General features: G+C 42.0%; 1 protein-coding gene and 1 long non-coding RNA gene across 4 annotated transcripts in view; both read left to right on the forward strand.

Annotated features, from left to right (window-relative positions):
* Nucleotides 1-1,596: 1,596 nt before the first annotated feature.
* On the forward strand, nt 1,597-6,350 carry LOC308479771. 2 transcript variants are annotated; one of them, XR_013987818.1, is made up of 2 exons: nt 1,597-3,879; nt 4,415-6,350. It is a non-coding gene; the product is annotated as an uncharacterized lncRNA (long non-coding RNA). The 2 variants fall into 2 exon arrangements; XR_013987819.1 differs by having other exon boundaries at nt 1,597-3,397.
* Nucleotides 6,351-13,189: 6,839 nt separating this feature from the next.
* Nucleotides 13,190-18,425, forward strand: part of EEIG2 (EEIG family member 2) — a 30,281-nt gene continuing 25,045 nt past the window's right edge. The window contains exon 1 of one of the 2 annotated variants that reach the window (XM_081009706.1): nt 13,190-13,669. In XM_081009706.1, the coding sequence (XP_080865832.1) occupies nt 13,521-13,669 (149 nt within the window). In that variant the 5' untranslated portion in view covers nt 13,190-13,520. The remainder of the gene's footprint in view (nt 13,670-18,425) is intronic. The other variant, XM_081009705.1, reaches the window with a different exon arrangement.

The following is an 18,425-nucleotide window of genomic DNA, read 5'->3' on the forward strand; positions in this document are numbered from 1 at the left end:
TATCAATCATATGGCCTGTAAAAACATAGCTGTTCATCCTTGCCTTCCATGTTAGTTCCAAAGATTTGGCAGATGTAAATGTTTATACTCGTAACAGTATTTTAATGTGTTCTAGTGAGTAGTCTTAGTTATTGTGTTATTTCCACCTTGATAATTATGATTTAAAGTCAGTATGTAAATCATTTTAACAAATGAATCTCATTGAACTTTGGGACTTCCTTTGAGTAGACATGTATAGAACTGCGCTGTAAACATTGACATGTGTACCTTGAAGCAGAATGGCTATACTAAAGGTTGCCAACTTTTCTCATTGGGGAATGCTTCCCCACCCAATTGCTGCACCTTCCTTCCTGGAAAGCTTCATAGCTGGGTTTCTACATGACATTTAATGATTGAAAGAATCAGCATTGGCAACACAAGCTTTAACTACCATTCATAAACTTACCAACCAGCTATACTCATCCCTGAAATCTTGCAGTTATAGTTCTCTCCAGTATATGCAGGAAGGTATTTCTTACACACCGAACACACATAATTCTGTGCACAGTACTTTACAAAACAATGCGCATAGGGTGTGCATGTGGTACACCCTGTAATTCCTTGGCAGTAAAAACCAAACTTGTCGGTTTGCATAATTAAGCATTTGGGTGTGCCTAGTCATGCAAGCAAGTGCCGAAATGAATCCTGGTGGTGTTTTTAGTTTTGAATGGAATGAACTTCAGTGGAGTTGCTTGTAATCTATACTTTATATAAGTATAGTACCTGTTCCAGGTAAAAAGTATCGGCATGCAAAATGCTTTATAGCCTAATTTTAAGCATACTGTACTCAGACGCCAACCTTACAGTGGGGCTTATTCTCAATAAAATTGTACAATTAATTACCATTAATTCTCATCATTCTTTACAACCATATTGTGAGGTTGGTTAGGCTGCAATATACTGATTTGCCAGAGGTTCTAATGGGCCTCCTTCTCCACCCCCAACAACAAACCACCTCACAAAATTTGCAGGTGTGCATGCACATGCAGTTAAAACTATATTTGGGTTTTTTCCTAAGGAAAAATTGAAACCGTGCAGTAGTATCTAATATTTATGTGCGCACGCTCGTGCAAGACATCTGTGTATTTCCCTTCATTGTATGCCCACCAGTACTGCTTAAAGTCACATTTCATGACATTTGGAAACTTACACAGTATGGGAGACCTGGGTGTTTGCAAAAGAGAATAAAGTACCTTAAGTGCATGAAGAGTTTTGCTTACTCCTAGTTGAGCTTGCCTCTTCCTGCTTCTGGTAGGCTCAGGGATGACAAATGGGAAGCAAGTGGAGAAAGTACTTCCCCATTTCCCACTACTCAATTTTGACCACCCAAGCTTTCAGTCACCGTATTCCTACAGCTGGTTGAAGAAGACTTTTCCACTTCCTTCCATAGCAAACAGTTGCCATTGCTGTTCTAGTCTCCTGATCAGGCCAGGCCAATCCCTGCAGCTGCCTGGCCAAGAGCAATGGCAGGATGAGCTCATCCATCCATCCATGTGCACAGGGCCGGATTTAGGTGTGATGAGGCCCTAAACTACTTAAGGTAATGGGGCCCTTTATATGTCCAGCTGTCCTTTGTCAACAACCAATTGTCGCTGGTTTTTGTGTTGAATATATGCTGTACAGTATGGTAATTTATGGACCTAATAGGTATCTAAAGCCATTTGCATATGTTGCCATGCAACCAGTCCATGCAGAATGTAGGCACCCTATATATAGAAATGAGCAAACCAGTGATATTTTAGGGAGCAGGCTAGCAGGCAGGGCCCATGACTTACATCCTAGGAGCCTACACAACACAAAACACTGTTGCTGTATGTATTTTTTATTTTATTTGTTTTTATCTTTTATTTTGGAAATGGTACATTTTTTTCTTTATTTTTTTGGGGGGGCCCCGAAGAGAGTGGGGCCCTAAGCTATAGCTTGTTTAGCTTATACATAAATTCGGCACTGCATGTGCAGAGGAGTGCTGTGCAGACTACTTCTGCTAAAGCACTTTAAAGCGCTGTTTAACAAACCAAAGTCTCAAACCTGCCTATGGTGGTTTCAAGGTTGCTGTTTTTATGGGAAAGGCAGCCGAGGGCGGTGAATTTGGTTGCTGAAACAGTACTAAGGAAGGAGAAGTGACACTTTGAGGTGTTCTTGCAATCAGAATTCACACACGCGCCTACTAGAGGTCCTGTTTTCTCCCATGGGTGGAAAAAGGCATTGATCACCCCACCACCTATCTCTGTGCTGGTGTTATAATCAACTTCACACCCATTCCAGTGCATTTCCTTAGAAAACTCAGCACACCAGGAGACTGCATAACAACATCGGACTACATTGCAGGAGTGCGTCACATGCTGTCCTCTATCAGCTCACCCCAAACCCACACTATGGATATAGCAATATATGGTTGATATGACTCCAGGGTAACCAATCTGATGTTGTGGGCTAAAACTTCGATTGCCAGCAGTCATCATGATGGAAGTTATGGTTCAAAACCCCCGGGGGGGGGACCACATTAGCTACCCCTGATGTTGTCCATCTTCTCTCAGCTGCAGCACCCAGCACCCACCCCTACAATATGGGTATAATATAAAGGTGGACTTCCTTTGCCCTGGCAGGGTAATTTTAAAAATGTCTACAAACTTGGGGAGAAATACGTATCTGCCTGAGCTAGTAAGAGTACAAGCTCCTGTCACTACAGCTAACTTTTGTTGTGTGCTTGATATACTACTGCCCACTCACAGATACATTGCATTTCTGAAATTTCTTTTTAGCACTGTGAATAAGCCCTGCTTGTTTAAAATGTGTTTTAATGGGTACTGTGTAATATAGTCAGTCATTTGCATTGTAATGGACATTGTAATGTGTTTGATGATAGAAGTCTTCTGTCTGATCAGGTGAAAGTTGGTTTAACTGTCACTGGGGTCCTTAACTGACAGTTGAGGAAAGAGGTTGGAGCTAGAACACTCAAAATGCAAAAGAAGGCTAGAACCTATGCATATTCTGATTGGTGGTTACAGGTTTAGAATTCTTAGTTAGGCAGTGTGATTGGGTGGTGCTCAACTAGGTGGGGCACAAGAAGTGAATTTATAGCTGGGTGCTATTCAGTCAAGATCAGACTGTGTTAGTTGGAGACGGATGCCAGCAACCACCAGGAAGGTAACCAGAAGAAGAAGACAGCAGAGGAAGAGAACTCAGGAAGAAGATCTGAAAAAAATGAAGTGTAGCTTGGTGGCCAGAAGACTTGCTAGGGCAGCTGAATCACTTGGCTTAGAGTAAAGAGACATGGGAAGAACGTGTTTACAATATTAAGGCAGAAGAAATGAGAGGCAGTTTAGAATGCTAAACAGATCTGCACTTCAATAAGTTGGTAGGGATCAAAACAGGCTTTAACAAAAGTCCTCAGTTACAGCACTGGTAAGGCTTAACTGAGGTAGAATAAATATGAGGTCAGGCTGGTAGAAGAGTTTTAATAGGGTAACTAATTGCTCCTAAAAGCTATATTGTTTAAAGTGGCAGTAACAAGATAAAGTGTAAAAAAAAACCCTACCCTATCGGAAGAGAGCAGGTACCAGCTATCACAAAAAGCTCAAAATCCTATAGACTTAATGTTTCCTCCAAGCAGATGGGGCACATAATATTGTTGGCTGCCAAGCAGGGGCTTGCTCAGGACCCACAGAATGCTGGCTGGCTCTTGGGGAAATGAAAACAAGAGGGAAGGGAGGGTGGAATAGTGTAATTTCTAGAAAAGGGCAAGGCTGGTTGACTGAAACTGAACAGGAGCACTTCGCACTGCAACATTTTGCTGCAATTCTCAGTTGTGCTCATCTAACAGCCGCAACTCACCAGAAAGTAAGCATTCTTAATTACATTAAAATCAGTGTGCTGTGTTAGATGGTACCTCTTGTAACCCACACATGGTCCTTTTTGGAGGAAGACAGTTTTAGGCAGAAAAGTGATTCTAATCATTTCAAAGCTTTCTCCCTTGTTTCTGAGCAACTGTAGGGTTTTTTTTAACCCATGATAATTTCATGAGACTGAACAGTGATGTATCCAGATTAAGGAATTTAAATTACAAGTCTATAGATAGGTTTAAAGTGTCATGATTTTTTCCTGCACTTTAGGTGGAAATAGAATGCCAGCTACATTAACAGCTTTCACTGCTAAGTCCGTTACTATATCGACAAAATATGGTTTCTAAGGCAACGTCAACACCCAAGGGACTTCAGTCAGGGCAAAATTGTTTTTCAAAAGATAGTCTGTTCTAACAGCTACATCAGGAAATCTCTTAAAAGCTGAAGTTGGAATGCTCTGAATTAAAGCTAAGTGTCATTGCAAGTAACCTATCTTAATTAAACCTGTCTTAATTATGTATTGTGCCAACCAGGGTCAGCCCAAGACATTTTGGTGCCCAAATTGAAGAAGGGATGAGTGAACATCTATATCTAAGGGGAACATCTAAGGGGGAAATATGGAGCTACATCAAGATCTGCTGCCCCTGTGGATCCTGGCACCTGAGGCAGTCGTTTCACCTTGCCTCATGTGTGGTCTGGCCCCGGTGCCAACAGACAAATGATCTTTCCTCAGAAAAGCTGCACAATTTGGAACAGACAAATGCTGATCCTGGAACAGTTAAACACCACCTCTCCACCTGCCATTTCGCCACTCTGTGCCCTCCTCTGGAAATAGGGCTTCCTCTTTAAAAGTGTCTGACAGGCTACAGTTGCATGTATTTGCATATATTATATAATGGGCAGTTTAGGCCAAGGCAACAGGAAGAAATAGGGGCAAACAATATAAATAGCTGAGGAATATAGTCACCACACTTAAAAGTTGCTTTTTCATACTTACTTGGCCTTTATATAAAAAAATACATGTCACTAAGGTGTTTTAAGTACATTGACAAATGTAGAATAGACATGGGAAACACATGAATCACACACACTTCAAAGGGACAGAATGAACTACAACTCCCTCTTGAATGTGAGCTTAACAAGCAAACCTAGCTTTGCCCTTGTACAATGTGTGAAATGGATCACAGGATCTCCATGTAGGAAAAATACATATGGACTATAATATGTGTGAAGTATAGAACAAGTGCTTATCATGGTCCCAGTACACCGATCACAACATCACATCAACCATTTCTTAAATAATAACAAAATTGTACAAGTAGAGCTGGCTGACTTCCATTTATATAGCGAGTTTTGTACCTTGACTGTTCACACAACATAGTGGTATGAATTAGAGAGGCCTACATAACTATTTTTATGCAAAACTTTCACCCGCTATTCTGCTATTCATACGTTGTTTAAAATCAACCAAAGAGTGGTCATAGTGTGTGATTGCATAAGCTGTTTTAATACAGATACTGAGCTAGTGAGTCATTCAGACATCCTGTGCTAACTCATCATTTCTGCTTGAACAATAAATTGCATAGTCAAATTTGTTACCTTTGACAGTTTCTTAGCTACATTAAAACAAACACTGTGTTTTGAAATCATTCACGTATGACTGCTGGGAAAACAGAAAGCTACAAGTGCAAATTGCTTTCTTTTTTTTAAAGGAAAATATAGCATCTGGAATGTTTGATTGGGATCAACTGCCACTTGGCTGCTTCTCTCCCATAACTGTTGATTATTAGTCATTCTAGCTGATTGCAACAGAGGGAAAAGTGAGATAGTACAGTCTATAGGACCAACTGTTAATGGCTCTGCCTCTCCTAGAATTGCCTCAATGACCATTGCACCTGCTCATGAAACAGTTACAGTATGTAATTGTAACAGAGTAAGTGCCTGAATCTGGTTCTTTTCCTGTTCCTTAAGTATCTCTTTTCCTTTTTATACCATAACTCTTAGCTTGTTAAGTCTATGGGCAGGAGCTTTGTTCTCTCAACATTCGTACCACTGCCTAAAAGATGATAGATATCATTATTATTATTTCCTACAGTTGACAAACTATTTATGAGCTCTTCCAAACATTATACAGAAGTGCAAATGCTATATCAGATATAAGGTGGCTTAATAAAATTATATTGTGGAAACGAAAGGGATGAATATGTGATAAAAATAAATTGTGTATTTTAAAAAATAAGTAGTTTGTTGTACGTATGTGTATTAAACAATAAAATACTGTCACAAGCTTTCATGTTGAAAAGCAAGGGCATATAACTATTCATGCTTGCCTTGCCATGGCAAAAGATCAGCAAGGAAAGACAGGTATCTATGTTAATTGTATGCAGACTCCTACACACACACACCTCTAAATTCCTAGACCATTCTGTTTTTGTCTGTTGAATGTATCTATTAAATGGAGAAAACACAGCTGGTTTTGTTTTTTGTTTTTGTTTTTTAGATGAAGGAGCTCACCATGACAGCCCCCATGGTCATAGCCCAAGGGAAATCAATACAGGAAGCCCTAATTGATTCTCTGATTTTCTCAATGCTAAGATGCCACAAACAATAGTATAGTAAAACCTGAAAGCCTCATTATCACCTCGTGCACTTACCAGATCAAAAAAGATCTGTCAATTATCTTAGATCTCTAGCAGATGATGTCATTGCTCCATCTATGAAAATATCTCCTAGAACTACATTCCCTACATTCCTCTTCAGTTATTACACCACTGCTTGACCTCCTGTATGCTGGCATGGTACCTAATCTAATTAGAGCGTTTCACCTATTGATTGGTTGATTATGGAGAGCCCTGAGATTTCCAGAGTCCTTTACAAAATGTACTTAAGGGGGCTTTAAAGCCTCGACCTGTCCATCCTGCCTTTGTTAAACAGGCAAGATAAAGTGCCATTCCAAGACAGCTATACCATTTTGTAAGTCTTTTGCCAACCGAACCTATGACTGGTTTGGCTCCATAAGCTGAGTGAGTCATCCAAATGTGATTTTGCAGACCATGCTGCTGGCAGCAGTAAAACTGCTAGCACATTTGCAAAGCTAAGCAGTGCCTGGTACAGTTTCACATTGGATAGGAGACCATGTGTTGAGACTAGATGCACTGCAGGTGGTTGGACTAGATGACCCTCAGGGCCCCTTCCAACTCTGCAATTCTATGATTCTAAGTTCTTGGCACTCCCAACTAGGTGCCTGTTTTTTGCACTTCTGAATAGGGTGGCCAGAAGCTACAGGGAGCAGGGTTCTTGCACCCTCAACAGCTTTGTGGAAGAAGGAATTTTAACAGGCTTCACTAAACTATTAAAGGTACAGAAACCACATTCTCTTTTGCTTCAGTTTACCTTATTGCCAGATGCAAAAACAGGATGCTTCTCATGTACCTTTAATATAGAAGAGGAGATTTTAGCAGGTGGAATTTGTCAAATAGACCAAACTGGTCTCATCCATTGGTTGGAGAAGTTGCAGCTATAGGTAGTTTGCTTCTTCACCTATTCGAGAGATAATATTTTGCTCCAGTTACCCCCTGCTAAAGGGGATTCATGCTGTGGCCCCAGCCAAAGGACTTAGGGGCAGTTTTATATTGTGTTTGTGGGTGTTGGTTTTTTAATAGTATTACCTGTTGCTTGTAAGCCACCTTAAGAACCACTTGATTGAAAGGCTGGGTATAAATCTTCCATGGTTTGCATCCATCCATCTCAGGAGATATTGGAGGAGTGTGCCTTTGGGAATGAAGTCAAACTGTTGGAAGGTTGCAGCACCTGCTGTGGCTGTTGAGACCAATATGGGAGAGACATGTTTTGTTGCACCTGGGACAGATGAAGGCATCCAGTTGTGCTACTGCAGATGCACCATGTCATTTCTTCTCTCTGCGCTCCTCCCAATGATCATTCCTTCTCTGGTCACTGCTGACATGAGCTGACTGTCTCCAGGCACTGCGGTCATCTGCAAGGGATTCCCACATGGCAGGGCTGATATTGCCAGCCTTCATGTCATGTTTGTAAGTAACCCAGATTTGGTCTGCCAACAGGCCCAGTGCCTGAAGTCAGCTTCCTGTAGAGCACATTGTTGGGGATCCTGCTATCTTCCATTCTGTGGACATGACTAAGCCAGCGTAGACATTTCTGAGACAGGACTGCGAACATGCTGGGAGTGTGGGCTTAGGAGATCACATCATCTAATTAATAAATAACATATTATATTAAATATTCAAATAAATAATAATAATATCAAACATTACCTTTTCTCCACAGATATTCAGGGTGAAAAGTCCTGTCCACCTCTGAATCTGTCCAGTTTGGGGTGGGGTGTGGAGCACATAGCTAAGACTACAAATCAATTGTATATAAGGAAAAGTTTACCAGATTTTCATAAAGGAAATTGGCTGATGTATAGAGCACTAGATAAATTTTTAAAATGGAACTTCTATTTCTCTCATTGTCTGGTTCTCCAGAAGTAGGGTAACATTTGAGTTACACGTCAGTTATTTATGCATTTACCATTAACCATATTTACTTTGGAACTGTTGCGCTTTCACTCAATGTGATGCATTGATATTGATGTCAACAATATTAAGATGTTATATATACATGCATTGTCTAACACAGTCCTTTAATTAGTGTGATTCCCATCTGCCTCAATGCCACCCACATCTGACTCTATTTATAGCTCTTTTTCTAAGACATGTACACTCCTGCTTAATATAGCTTATTAAAAGGTTTCTGTTGTTCACCTCCAGAACAAAATTGAATACAATAATGGGGCTTAGACTTTCAGAGGAACCATGTACCCATTTACCTCCCAGTGTGCAAGAAAGGTTGCCAACTTAAACTGCTCATAATGGCACCTTAATATGCAAATATTAACAGGTGATGTTTATTTTCATGTTGTGAAAATCTCCAGCTGTTGATTTATGTATTTCAGGTTTTAGTTCTGTTAAAGGGCACAAGAGCAGCAAAACGGGGTTGTATCTGATCATTTGGCAAGCCTTTCCAACACACTAAAGCCAGTGGAAGTATATGTGTGCAGGATCCCACTCTCCAGCACCAAATCTGATTGTGGTACAAACGAAAAAGCATGAGAGGCTACTGCAGTCTTCTAGGATTCTATCCACTTACATCAATGTATTTAGAGTTCATTTCCCAAGGGAATGCAAACTTATTTAATATAATAGCTTCAGAGAGAAAAGGCAAAATAGCTACTCCATACCATGTAACTTCTGCACCAGGTGTATCATTTCAAATAATTGGTAATGTTTTATGTTCCAAGAGCCATATCCTGTCAGTTAATCTTTTTCCTACTGACTCCAAGAAAGTTACACCATCACCATAGTTATATTACACTTGGTTATTTTTCAAATAGTATACAAGGTGGTGTTCATCAGAACAGACTAGTTGATCACTGAAAGAGTGCATGGAGCCTAGGAGAGGAGGCAGGGGCAGACTGGACCTTGGCCTGTTTCCCCACAAATATAGCACAGGTAAGGATGACAGGCATTGATCCTATAACAATGGAAGGCATGAGACCCAAGTTGACATGAAGCTAAACTTTGTTGCTAGTTCCCAGTTCCGTATTCAGCATAGCTTACACGAGCTGTCTGAAGAACAATAAGAACCAGGGGCAAAAAGCAGCTTTGGGCTATGTCTCCATGACTGGGAGACTGCTTCTTTCGAGATGCACAGCACCAGCATTCTTTCCACACCAAACAACATTCATTCATTTAACACTTGATGCAGCCAAGCGGATAGATAACTGGGAGATCATGTTCACTTTGTTTTTGCACAAGTGACTCTCAAGTGTGATGCCCCGCAAGCCAAATATGGTTCATATGTACAGTGGTACCTTGGTACACCTACATTGGCTCCCAGTACGTTTCCGAGCACAATTCAAAGTGCTGGTGTTGACCTTTAAAGCCCTAAACGGCCTCGGCCCAGTATACCTGAAGGAGCGTCTCCACCCCCATCGTTCTGCCCAGACGCTGAGGTCCAGCGCCGAGGGCCTTCTGGCGGTTCCCTCATTGCGAGAAGCAAAGCTACAGGGAACCAGGCAGAGGGCCTTCTCGGTAGTGGCGCCCGCCCTGTGGAACACCCTCCCATCAGATGTCAAAGCGATAAATAACTACCTGACATTTAGAAGACATCTTAAGGCAGCCCTGTTCAGGGAAGTTTTTAATCCGTGATATTTTACTGTATTTTTGGTTTCTATGGAAGCCGCCCAGAGTGGCTGGGGAAACCCAGTCAGATGGGCGGGGTACAAATAATAAATTATTATTATTATTATTATTATTATTATTATTATTATTATTAGTTTATGAACTTAATCCGTTCCAGAAGTCTGTTCTTAAACCAAAACTGTTCTTAAACCGAGGCGCACTTTCCCCAGTGAGGCCTCCCGCTGCCGGTGCCCTTCCACCATTTGGATTCCATTCTTAGACCAAGATGAAATTCTCAAATTGGGACACTATTTCTGTTTTTGTGGAGTTCGTAAACCAAATCGTTCTTAAACAGGACTGTTCTTAAACTGAGGTACCACTATATATCAATAAGGAAAATGTTTTGCACCCCAAAATATTGAGTCATTCCAGATGACATGTGACCAGTGCCAGGAAACTGTTTCCTACAAGACATTCTAGCTTCTAGCACTCTGTCCAGCCTAGTGTGGTGCCCCCCCCCATGCTCAAACATAATGTGCTATGATGTGTGTATGTATATGAAAGTGGGGATATACAGTCAACACCACTGTCCTCTAACACTTTAGCAGCAACAACTATGTGTTCCTAAACTAATACATAGAAATTGTGATTAGGCTTTATGATTCACAATTCATCATGACCCCTCGCAATGACTCAGTACCACTGAATATAGCATGTCGTGAAAGTCTGTCCTTTACAAAGCAAAAAGCAAACTATAAAATGATTAATTCATAAAATATTTATTAGTGATGATTGACAGGAGCTTCAGAGTTGATGGGTGAACAGAATAATATTTCTGAGATGAGGGAAAGAGAGGAAATCCCTGAGCCACTGAAGAAGTGCTTGGCAAAACAAATTTGTGTGTCTCCGATTTCAGCTCCTGTCCTAAATTCCAAGTGCCATCAAACTCAGTAGACTTTTATAGGATTGAATTGTTAGTTACACATATTCAGTATCTATATATTATAAAATACATAAAATATATTTTGTTAATACCTTTTATGTATTTTATTCTTCTTGAACATTTGTAGTGATACTGTGAACACAGCAGAGGGAGCTATAACATCAGGCTTATGAACGGAGGTTTAAAAAACCACCACCAACAACCACTTTTATAATATACTGAATAGCAAAATATTTAATGCAGATTTGAAAATGTAAGCTGCAGTTAAAATGAGGTGTGTATGTATGGGACAGTCGTTGTGCATGCAGAGATGACAGCTTCATTGAATATGAGTTTGGCAGAAGGAAACATCAGGAAATCAAGTAAAGACATCCCTACTCCCTCTCTGGTGTGTACAGCAAAGTGAAAAAGCAACTTGAAACACGGGGGTGGGGGGACAACCACATTGTGTTTTAAGTCCTAATGTAAATAAGGACAATCTCTAACCCCCACCCTACCCCACTGATCCTTCTTGCTGTCACTACCTGGTCATCTCCCTCTCTGACTTGCCTCACCTCCTTGGTTGCTGTAAGCATTGGCCAAGGAGAGGGCACACCAATGGAGAAAAGCCCCACTGAATGCCAAATGTCCCCAAAATCTAAAGCCACCCATGTGATGAAATATCATTACACTTGCTAGTCTGATGCAGTGTTGAACTAGGACAGGAGGGAGAGACCATTGTTTCAAATCTCTGTTTGGCCATTAAGCTCCCTTGGGTGACCTTGAGCCAGTCACTGTCTCTCTTCTTAACTTACTTCAAAGGTTTGTTGTAAAGTCAAAACTGATGGAGACGAGCCACGTACACTGCCTTGAGCTCCATGGATCAAAGGTGATAAATAAATTGAAGTAATTAGTACCGCATTATATTTGGCAAATACATCTTTGGCTCTTCTGCATTTAGGCAATCTGTTAAATCAAGTGACTAACGATATCAGCAGTCTTAATATTACTACTTTTTTTGCTGAGCGTGCTCAAGACAGTAATCCTCTTGCTATTTTAAGAAACTTCTCCTCAATTGAAGGTCCTTAATACGTTTAGAAATCTATCCTGCGCAACGGCTTTTGGTCAAGAAGGGCACAGGAAGGGTGTGAAAAAAGTTTCTCCAGGTCACTGATCCAATAACACAAGCACATATCAACTGTAAAGAAAGTGAGGAGATACGGTATATTGTTTTATGCTCCTTGGCAATCAGGGTGGCTAAAAAGTGATAAAAGGAGTGAACCACATCACATTAATCACTGTAAGAGCGGAAGGGTTGGTGGTAGCAACTATTTTAGAGGAAGGTGAGACGTGATCAGGGAAAGGATGAGGTTGTGTAATGTAGAACTTGTCCCTCCTCCTCTTGTGCTTTGTAGGGTTGCCACTTTTCTGACAGGGCTTTAATAAAAGCTCAATGACCAACCTAAATTGGGCATGGGTTGTTTTCACCAATAAGCCTGCCCTCTTAACACCTACATACATTGGGAGTAAGCCCCATTGAACACTGTGGGGCTGACTTCTGAGTAGACATGATTTGGCTTGCGCTACAGGGTTGCTCTCTTTGTACTATTATCTTTAATCTGGAACATGTTCTTAACTGTCCAGGGGATGGCAAGTTGTTAGGGCGAGGCTGGGGCACCTGTAGCTCTTCAGGTTCTGCTGGACTCTCACCTCTCACCATCCCTAGCCAAGAGGCAAGCTGAGGGCAACTGCCACGGGCGGCAGAACCCACACGACCAGCAGTTCCCAATGTAGATCTTTATTCCCCACCCCTTGTCCCTGATGCATATCTTCAATCACTCCTCATTCCCTAGGGGTGAGTCATTCTGTGCTCAAAAAAAAACGTCCTGGGGGCCGTCCCTGCCCCCTAACCCCTGGCCATGCTGGTCTGGGGCTGGTGGAAGTTCGCACGGTCTGCAGGGCCACAAGGCAGCCCTGAGGGGGTTGGGGAGCCCCCGCCATTTTGTCGTTCGCCTCAGGCGCCACAAACGTCTCGGGCCGGCCCTGCCCCTAACCACTGGCCGCGCTGGCACATAAGATAGCCACGCTGGCCTGAAAGCGGCTGGCGGACTCTCCTCTGTGGCTTCAGGAGGGGAGGCGGTCTTTTTTTTTTGAACGGCGGGCGGGCGGGCTCAACAAGGCGAGAGCGGCGGGGTGCCGCTGCGTGGCAGCGCCGCCTGCCAGAGGCGAAGACAGCGCGCGCGGGCGGGAGCGTTTCTAGCGTTTCTCTTCCCCTCCGCCGCCCTCCCCTTTTCTCCCCACTGTTCCTCCTCCTCCTCCTCTTTCTCCTCGCCGCCGCCTCCTCTTGCGCTTGGTCACAAGGGTCGAAGGAGGAAACTGTGCGGCTGTGGTAATGGAGGAGCCGGCAGGGGGTTAGCCCGCCGGTGGGGTGGGGAGGCTTCTTCTCCCCCTCCCCCCGCCGCCTTGTTTACTTCTTCCTTCCTCCCTCCTCTCGGCTGCTTCCCGCCGCCCCGCTTCATGGCCTTCATGATGATGAAGAAGAAGAAGTTCAAATTCCGCGTGGAGCTGGAGCTGGACGAGCTCTCCTCGGTGCCCTTCGTCAACGGGATCCTCTTCTGCAAGGTGCGGCTGCAGGACGGCGGCAGCTTCAGCGGAGAGTCGTCCAGGTAAAAAGGGGAGCTAACAGCCTCGGCCGCCGCTGCCACAACCCCTCGTTTTGAGAAGCCCTAACCTGGCCGGAGCGGTGGCAAATGGCAGGCGGAGAGATGTCGCCGCTCAGCCCCGTTATAGTACGGACGCGCCCCGGCACAGAAGCGGGGCTGCCCCGCTTCCCCCGCAGCCGCAACACACCTGTTAAGTCTTCAACGGCGCAGGAGACACGCTCATTTTGCGCGGACAGGGAGTAAATGCTATAGACGTGTTTCGGTTTTGATCCTCCTCCTTCCCCAGTCCTTAAGAGACCCGGTGGGGAATGAACTTGTTTCCTCCTCAAAACCTCTTGAGCTCCCATTCCCACCCGCCAAATGCCAATTTTCGGTGCCAGGGCTGAGTTCTCTTCTAACTGCATGATGCACGTGTAATGCAGCAGTGAAGTCAGTGTCTCTGGTCACACCGTTGGGTGGCCAAAATAATGCATTTGCCCCAAAATGGATGGGATTCGGCGTGAGGCTTCCAGATCAAAAGGTACTGTTTCCAGGCAGATTTGAGCCCCTCAAACCTATTGTGTTTGAGATATAGATAGATAGATAGGTAGTCCCTAAGTTGAGGGCTGAAATTGGTGAGATTTATGGAGTAGTTTCCAATTCCGTTAAAGATTAGATGCAACGCATGCATATACATACACACAACATATACAACATACACACAGCATATACAAACATACACACAGCATATACAAACATACACACGCATGCATTGCATTGCATCTAGCATCTAATTTCCTTTAACGGAATTGGAAACTACTCCATAAATCTCACCAACTTATTGTTTTCCTTCCTACGCGACCTAGCAGTTCTGTTGCTGATCCAGACAACACAGAACTGGAAACCTCCCCCACAAATGTTGAGACCTAGTGTTAGGGATTGCTTAATAATATCCAGTCACAAAGTATTCCTTCAGTAGACCTATTACAGAACAGCCCTATAAAGTACAGTGGAATTTCTGGGAGGGAACTAGAAAGGAGCCAGAAGGTCCAACGCCCAAGACTAGGCTCTTACTACCGTCTCGCACAACTATCTCTATTTTATGCCATTTACAGAGACTAGGAATGATCATTGTGTTGCACGAAGGTGCCAGCAAAGTAGATAGCTCCAGCTGGAGTACGTAATTATACAAAGTAATGCAGTACGCTACAGAAAAAGATAAACTAAAAATCTCAGATTTTAGCCTGACACATAAGCTTGTCTGATCGTCCCTAGGGAAGTGGAGAAAGGTATTATTTCAGCCAGTGGACCAGTCACACATTACACAAAATGCTACTAGGATGCTGGCTTGAGGCTACTTTATGTGCCTTTCTTTTGTGTTGGAAGCAATTCTCTACACAGTTCCAGTGATGTTTATATGCAGTTCCTCCCTCTGTTTCTGCATTTTGCAATGATACAGTATGTTGAAAATTGGCAGACCCACATGGGAGGAGGTTCATGCAGACAGGCTACGTGGTAGCCTAGTTTCCATGATGATCACAGAAGCAATTATCAGTCTTTCAATTTTTGTTTTTTAAAAGTAAATTTTATCACTGTGATTGAATATGCAGAGAAATGTCAAATGTACTGGGTGAAGTTGTCCTAGGTGTAATACAAAAGTCATCCACAGATTTACCCCCAAATGAATATTTAATGAAATCCATAACTCCTCTCTCTGGTTGTCGCAGTGCCTGAAGCTTCAGAGGAAGACTTTTTACAATTCATTAAAATAATAATATCACTACTTCATCTCAGTTGAGAAACCAGTGTTTTGAAACCCTGTGAGGTTCTTCCTTCCAACAGCTGTGCTATGAAGATTTCTTGAATTTATAATAAGGTATCTTCTTTTGCTTTCTAACCTCTTAATGGCAAATCTGTATGCAGTGGTTCTTATAAGTTCTAAGTTCAGACCAGCATACAAAGAAATACACAGCTGTTTCTGTGTGCCCAAGGGGGTTCAGGGCTTTTGTTTCTTAAACAGTGTGCTCAAGTGCAAATACACATGCACACGTAGTCATTTATCAGTGCTTATTATGGCTAACAGCTTTTGAAACTGAGTTCTCAAAAATAGTTTGGGTTATGGCATAGGAATTTGCTGTTCAAAAACAAAAGGGCAAAAATCCCACTGAATGTAACCAAGCTCTTGGACTTGTTTAAAATCACTTTTGGTTCATCATGGTCACAATTTTCTTGATCCTGCATAGCATTTCTCCCCACTTTAGTGTGACATTTGTAAATTACAACAAAGAGCCTTCTTAACATTCAGCAAAACAAAATTCTGTTTATTTCCTGAATCATTCTAGTTGCCTTTTTCTACTTTGAAGATGTGCTCCATAAGCCTAGGTGAGCCTGCTGTTGTTCCACATGTGGAGATAGTTCCAGTTGTGATCTCACCACGGCATCATATTACAGTATTGGAAAAAAAAGAGATTTGTAATTGCATCATACTGAGGGTTTCAGTTTTCCCGTGTTTGACTGAGAGTGCCACTGGATCTGATAATGGCAGGATTAACTTGGGGACCACAAAGTGTGAAAGGGTGATCTAAAGTGAAGCATGGATTAACACGTGATTGTAGCTTGTGTGTGTTGCCCAGAAATGTATGTGGACCTTCTGTAGCCCTTTCCATCAGAGCTTATCATAATTAGAACCTTGCAATATCAATAATTTTGCATGTGAATTTGCTTCTTTTCTTCTTTCCTCCCCATCCCATTTTCCTTTTATGTTGTTCATACTGTATTTACATTGTAAGCATCAGGGGAGCAACTGTGTTGTTTTTATTGATCCATAAGACATTCTGTGAGCCTTTCTGAATGAAGAGTGGGGTATAAATGCTTTGGATACATACTGTCACATCCAGTTTTACAGTATTGTATTGATGATGTGATCATATATCACGATAAGCCAGGGTTTCTAGCTTATCACAATTTATTATTTATGCTCCTACTTCACTCCTCTTCTCTTAAAAGCAGGAGAAACTCTTGTTACGTCTGAACCCAGGATCTTGTTGGTCCCAAAAAAGCCAGGTTCAACAATCCAGTAACAATGCATGGTTTAAGTTTGGCTAGCAAGCTTTATGAGAGTTTCCTAGTTTGTCCTGTTTGCACCAGTGAAGTGGGAACAATTAGGCAGCCAGCATGCTGCTTGTGCACAATAAACCATGATAAGCTCAAAACCCTGCCTTATGACATACAAACACAGACAATTACTTTGTTTGTGTATGTGTTGTATATATCACAGCAATGTGCCAAATCTGAAGTTTTAATGGAGGTGACAGTTATAAACAGCACAAACATGCAGTTACATGGCTTTTTAGTTTATAATGATTATTTCCAAGAATTGGAATATTCACTAATGAGTGAATATGCTTGAGTTTGGTAAATATGAGCTAGCTATTCTTAGGCTATTACCATTACATGTATTTTTTTTTAAATTCATTGTGGTCTAGTGTGCTGCATTTTGAAAGTGGACTTGAGAAACCCAGTTTCAAAATAAATGTTTAGCAATGTATAGAACTGTAACACACATCACTTTTCTATTTGCAGAATGGTCTCGTTTGCCCTCTCTTACTGAGTTTATATGAGGTGGCATACTTTGTGACATACATTTCAAGCATGATATTTAATTTAGTATCGATAACCAGAATTCTGATAAATCTTACAAGCTTGGGATTTTGTATAGCATAGTAAGGTAAGGTAAAGGTAAAGGACAGTTAATGTAGTATAAGAACCTGGAAGACATTTAATAAACTTTGAAATTTTAAATAGCGTTAGAGTAGCTGTGATAGAAAAACCTGTGCTAGAAACATTCAGCTGTATAAAAATTATGAATCATTAAACTGTGGGTCTTTTCTGTGTCTGAAAAGTATAATTTTATATATTTCTTTTAATAATGTGCACCTGATGTTTCTTTGTGGTGCCCTGTGAGGAAAGGGATGGGTTAAGAGAGAGTGCCCAAGTTTGTTCAATGTGCTGTACGTCTCACTATGGAATTATTCATCTAAAACAAGGGTAGGCAACCTAAGGCCTGTGGGCCGGATGCGGCCCAATCGCCTTCTCAATCCGGCCCATGTACGGTCCGGGAATCAGCATGTTTTTACATGAGTAGAATGTGCCCTTTTATTTAAAATGCATCTCTGGGTTATTTGTGGGGCATAGGAATTCGTTCATTATTTTTTTCAAAATATAGTCTGGCCTACCCCATGGTCTGAGGGACGGTGGACCGGCCCACGGCTGAAAAAGGTTGCTGACCCCTGATCTAAAACCAAAGGGTTTTTTTTTTGTACCACAGACTGATCTTAGAAGTTTCCATGATATGTTTCACTACCCTTCTTTTCTTGTTTATTGGAATGCTGTTTATCTATCTACCAGTATAGTTCCTTGCAATATTAAGGCGTGTGTGTGTGTGTGACTGTTACTAGCTTCTGAGAACAATGAGTTTAATGTGGAAGAAGGCAGTTGCCATTGGGCTGCATGCACACTGTGGGTTGTATTCAACATACCACTGAGCACAAGGATTTCTCCTTGCGTAACAGAATGCTTCCTTCTCCCTCATGCACCCTCTAAATCTGTTATGAGTATTCCCCAATGCTCCAGAGCAGATTTGTTGACTGTGGAGGGGGTGATTTTTCTGCCCTTCATAGATTTCAGGCATTTGACATTCAAAGATGTTGGCCTTACGCCATTACCTGGTTGCCTTTCTCCATGCAAATTAACATTGCTAGTGGGGGGAAAGTAATGTTGG

The sequence above is a fragment of the Podarcis pityusensis genome, assembly GCF_964106645.2.
Source record: "Podarcis pityusensis genome assembly, chromosome: 6".
Classification (NCBI taxonomy): Eukaryota; Metazoa; Chordata; class Lepidosauria; order Squamata; family Lacertidae; genus Podarcis; species Podarcis pityusensis.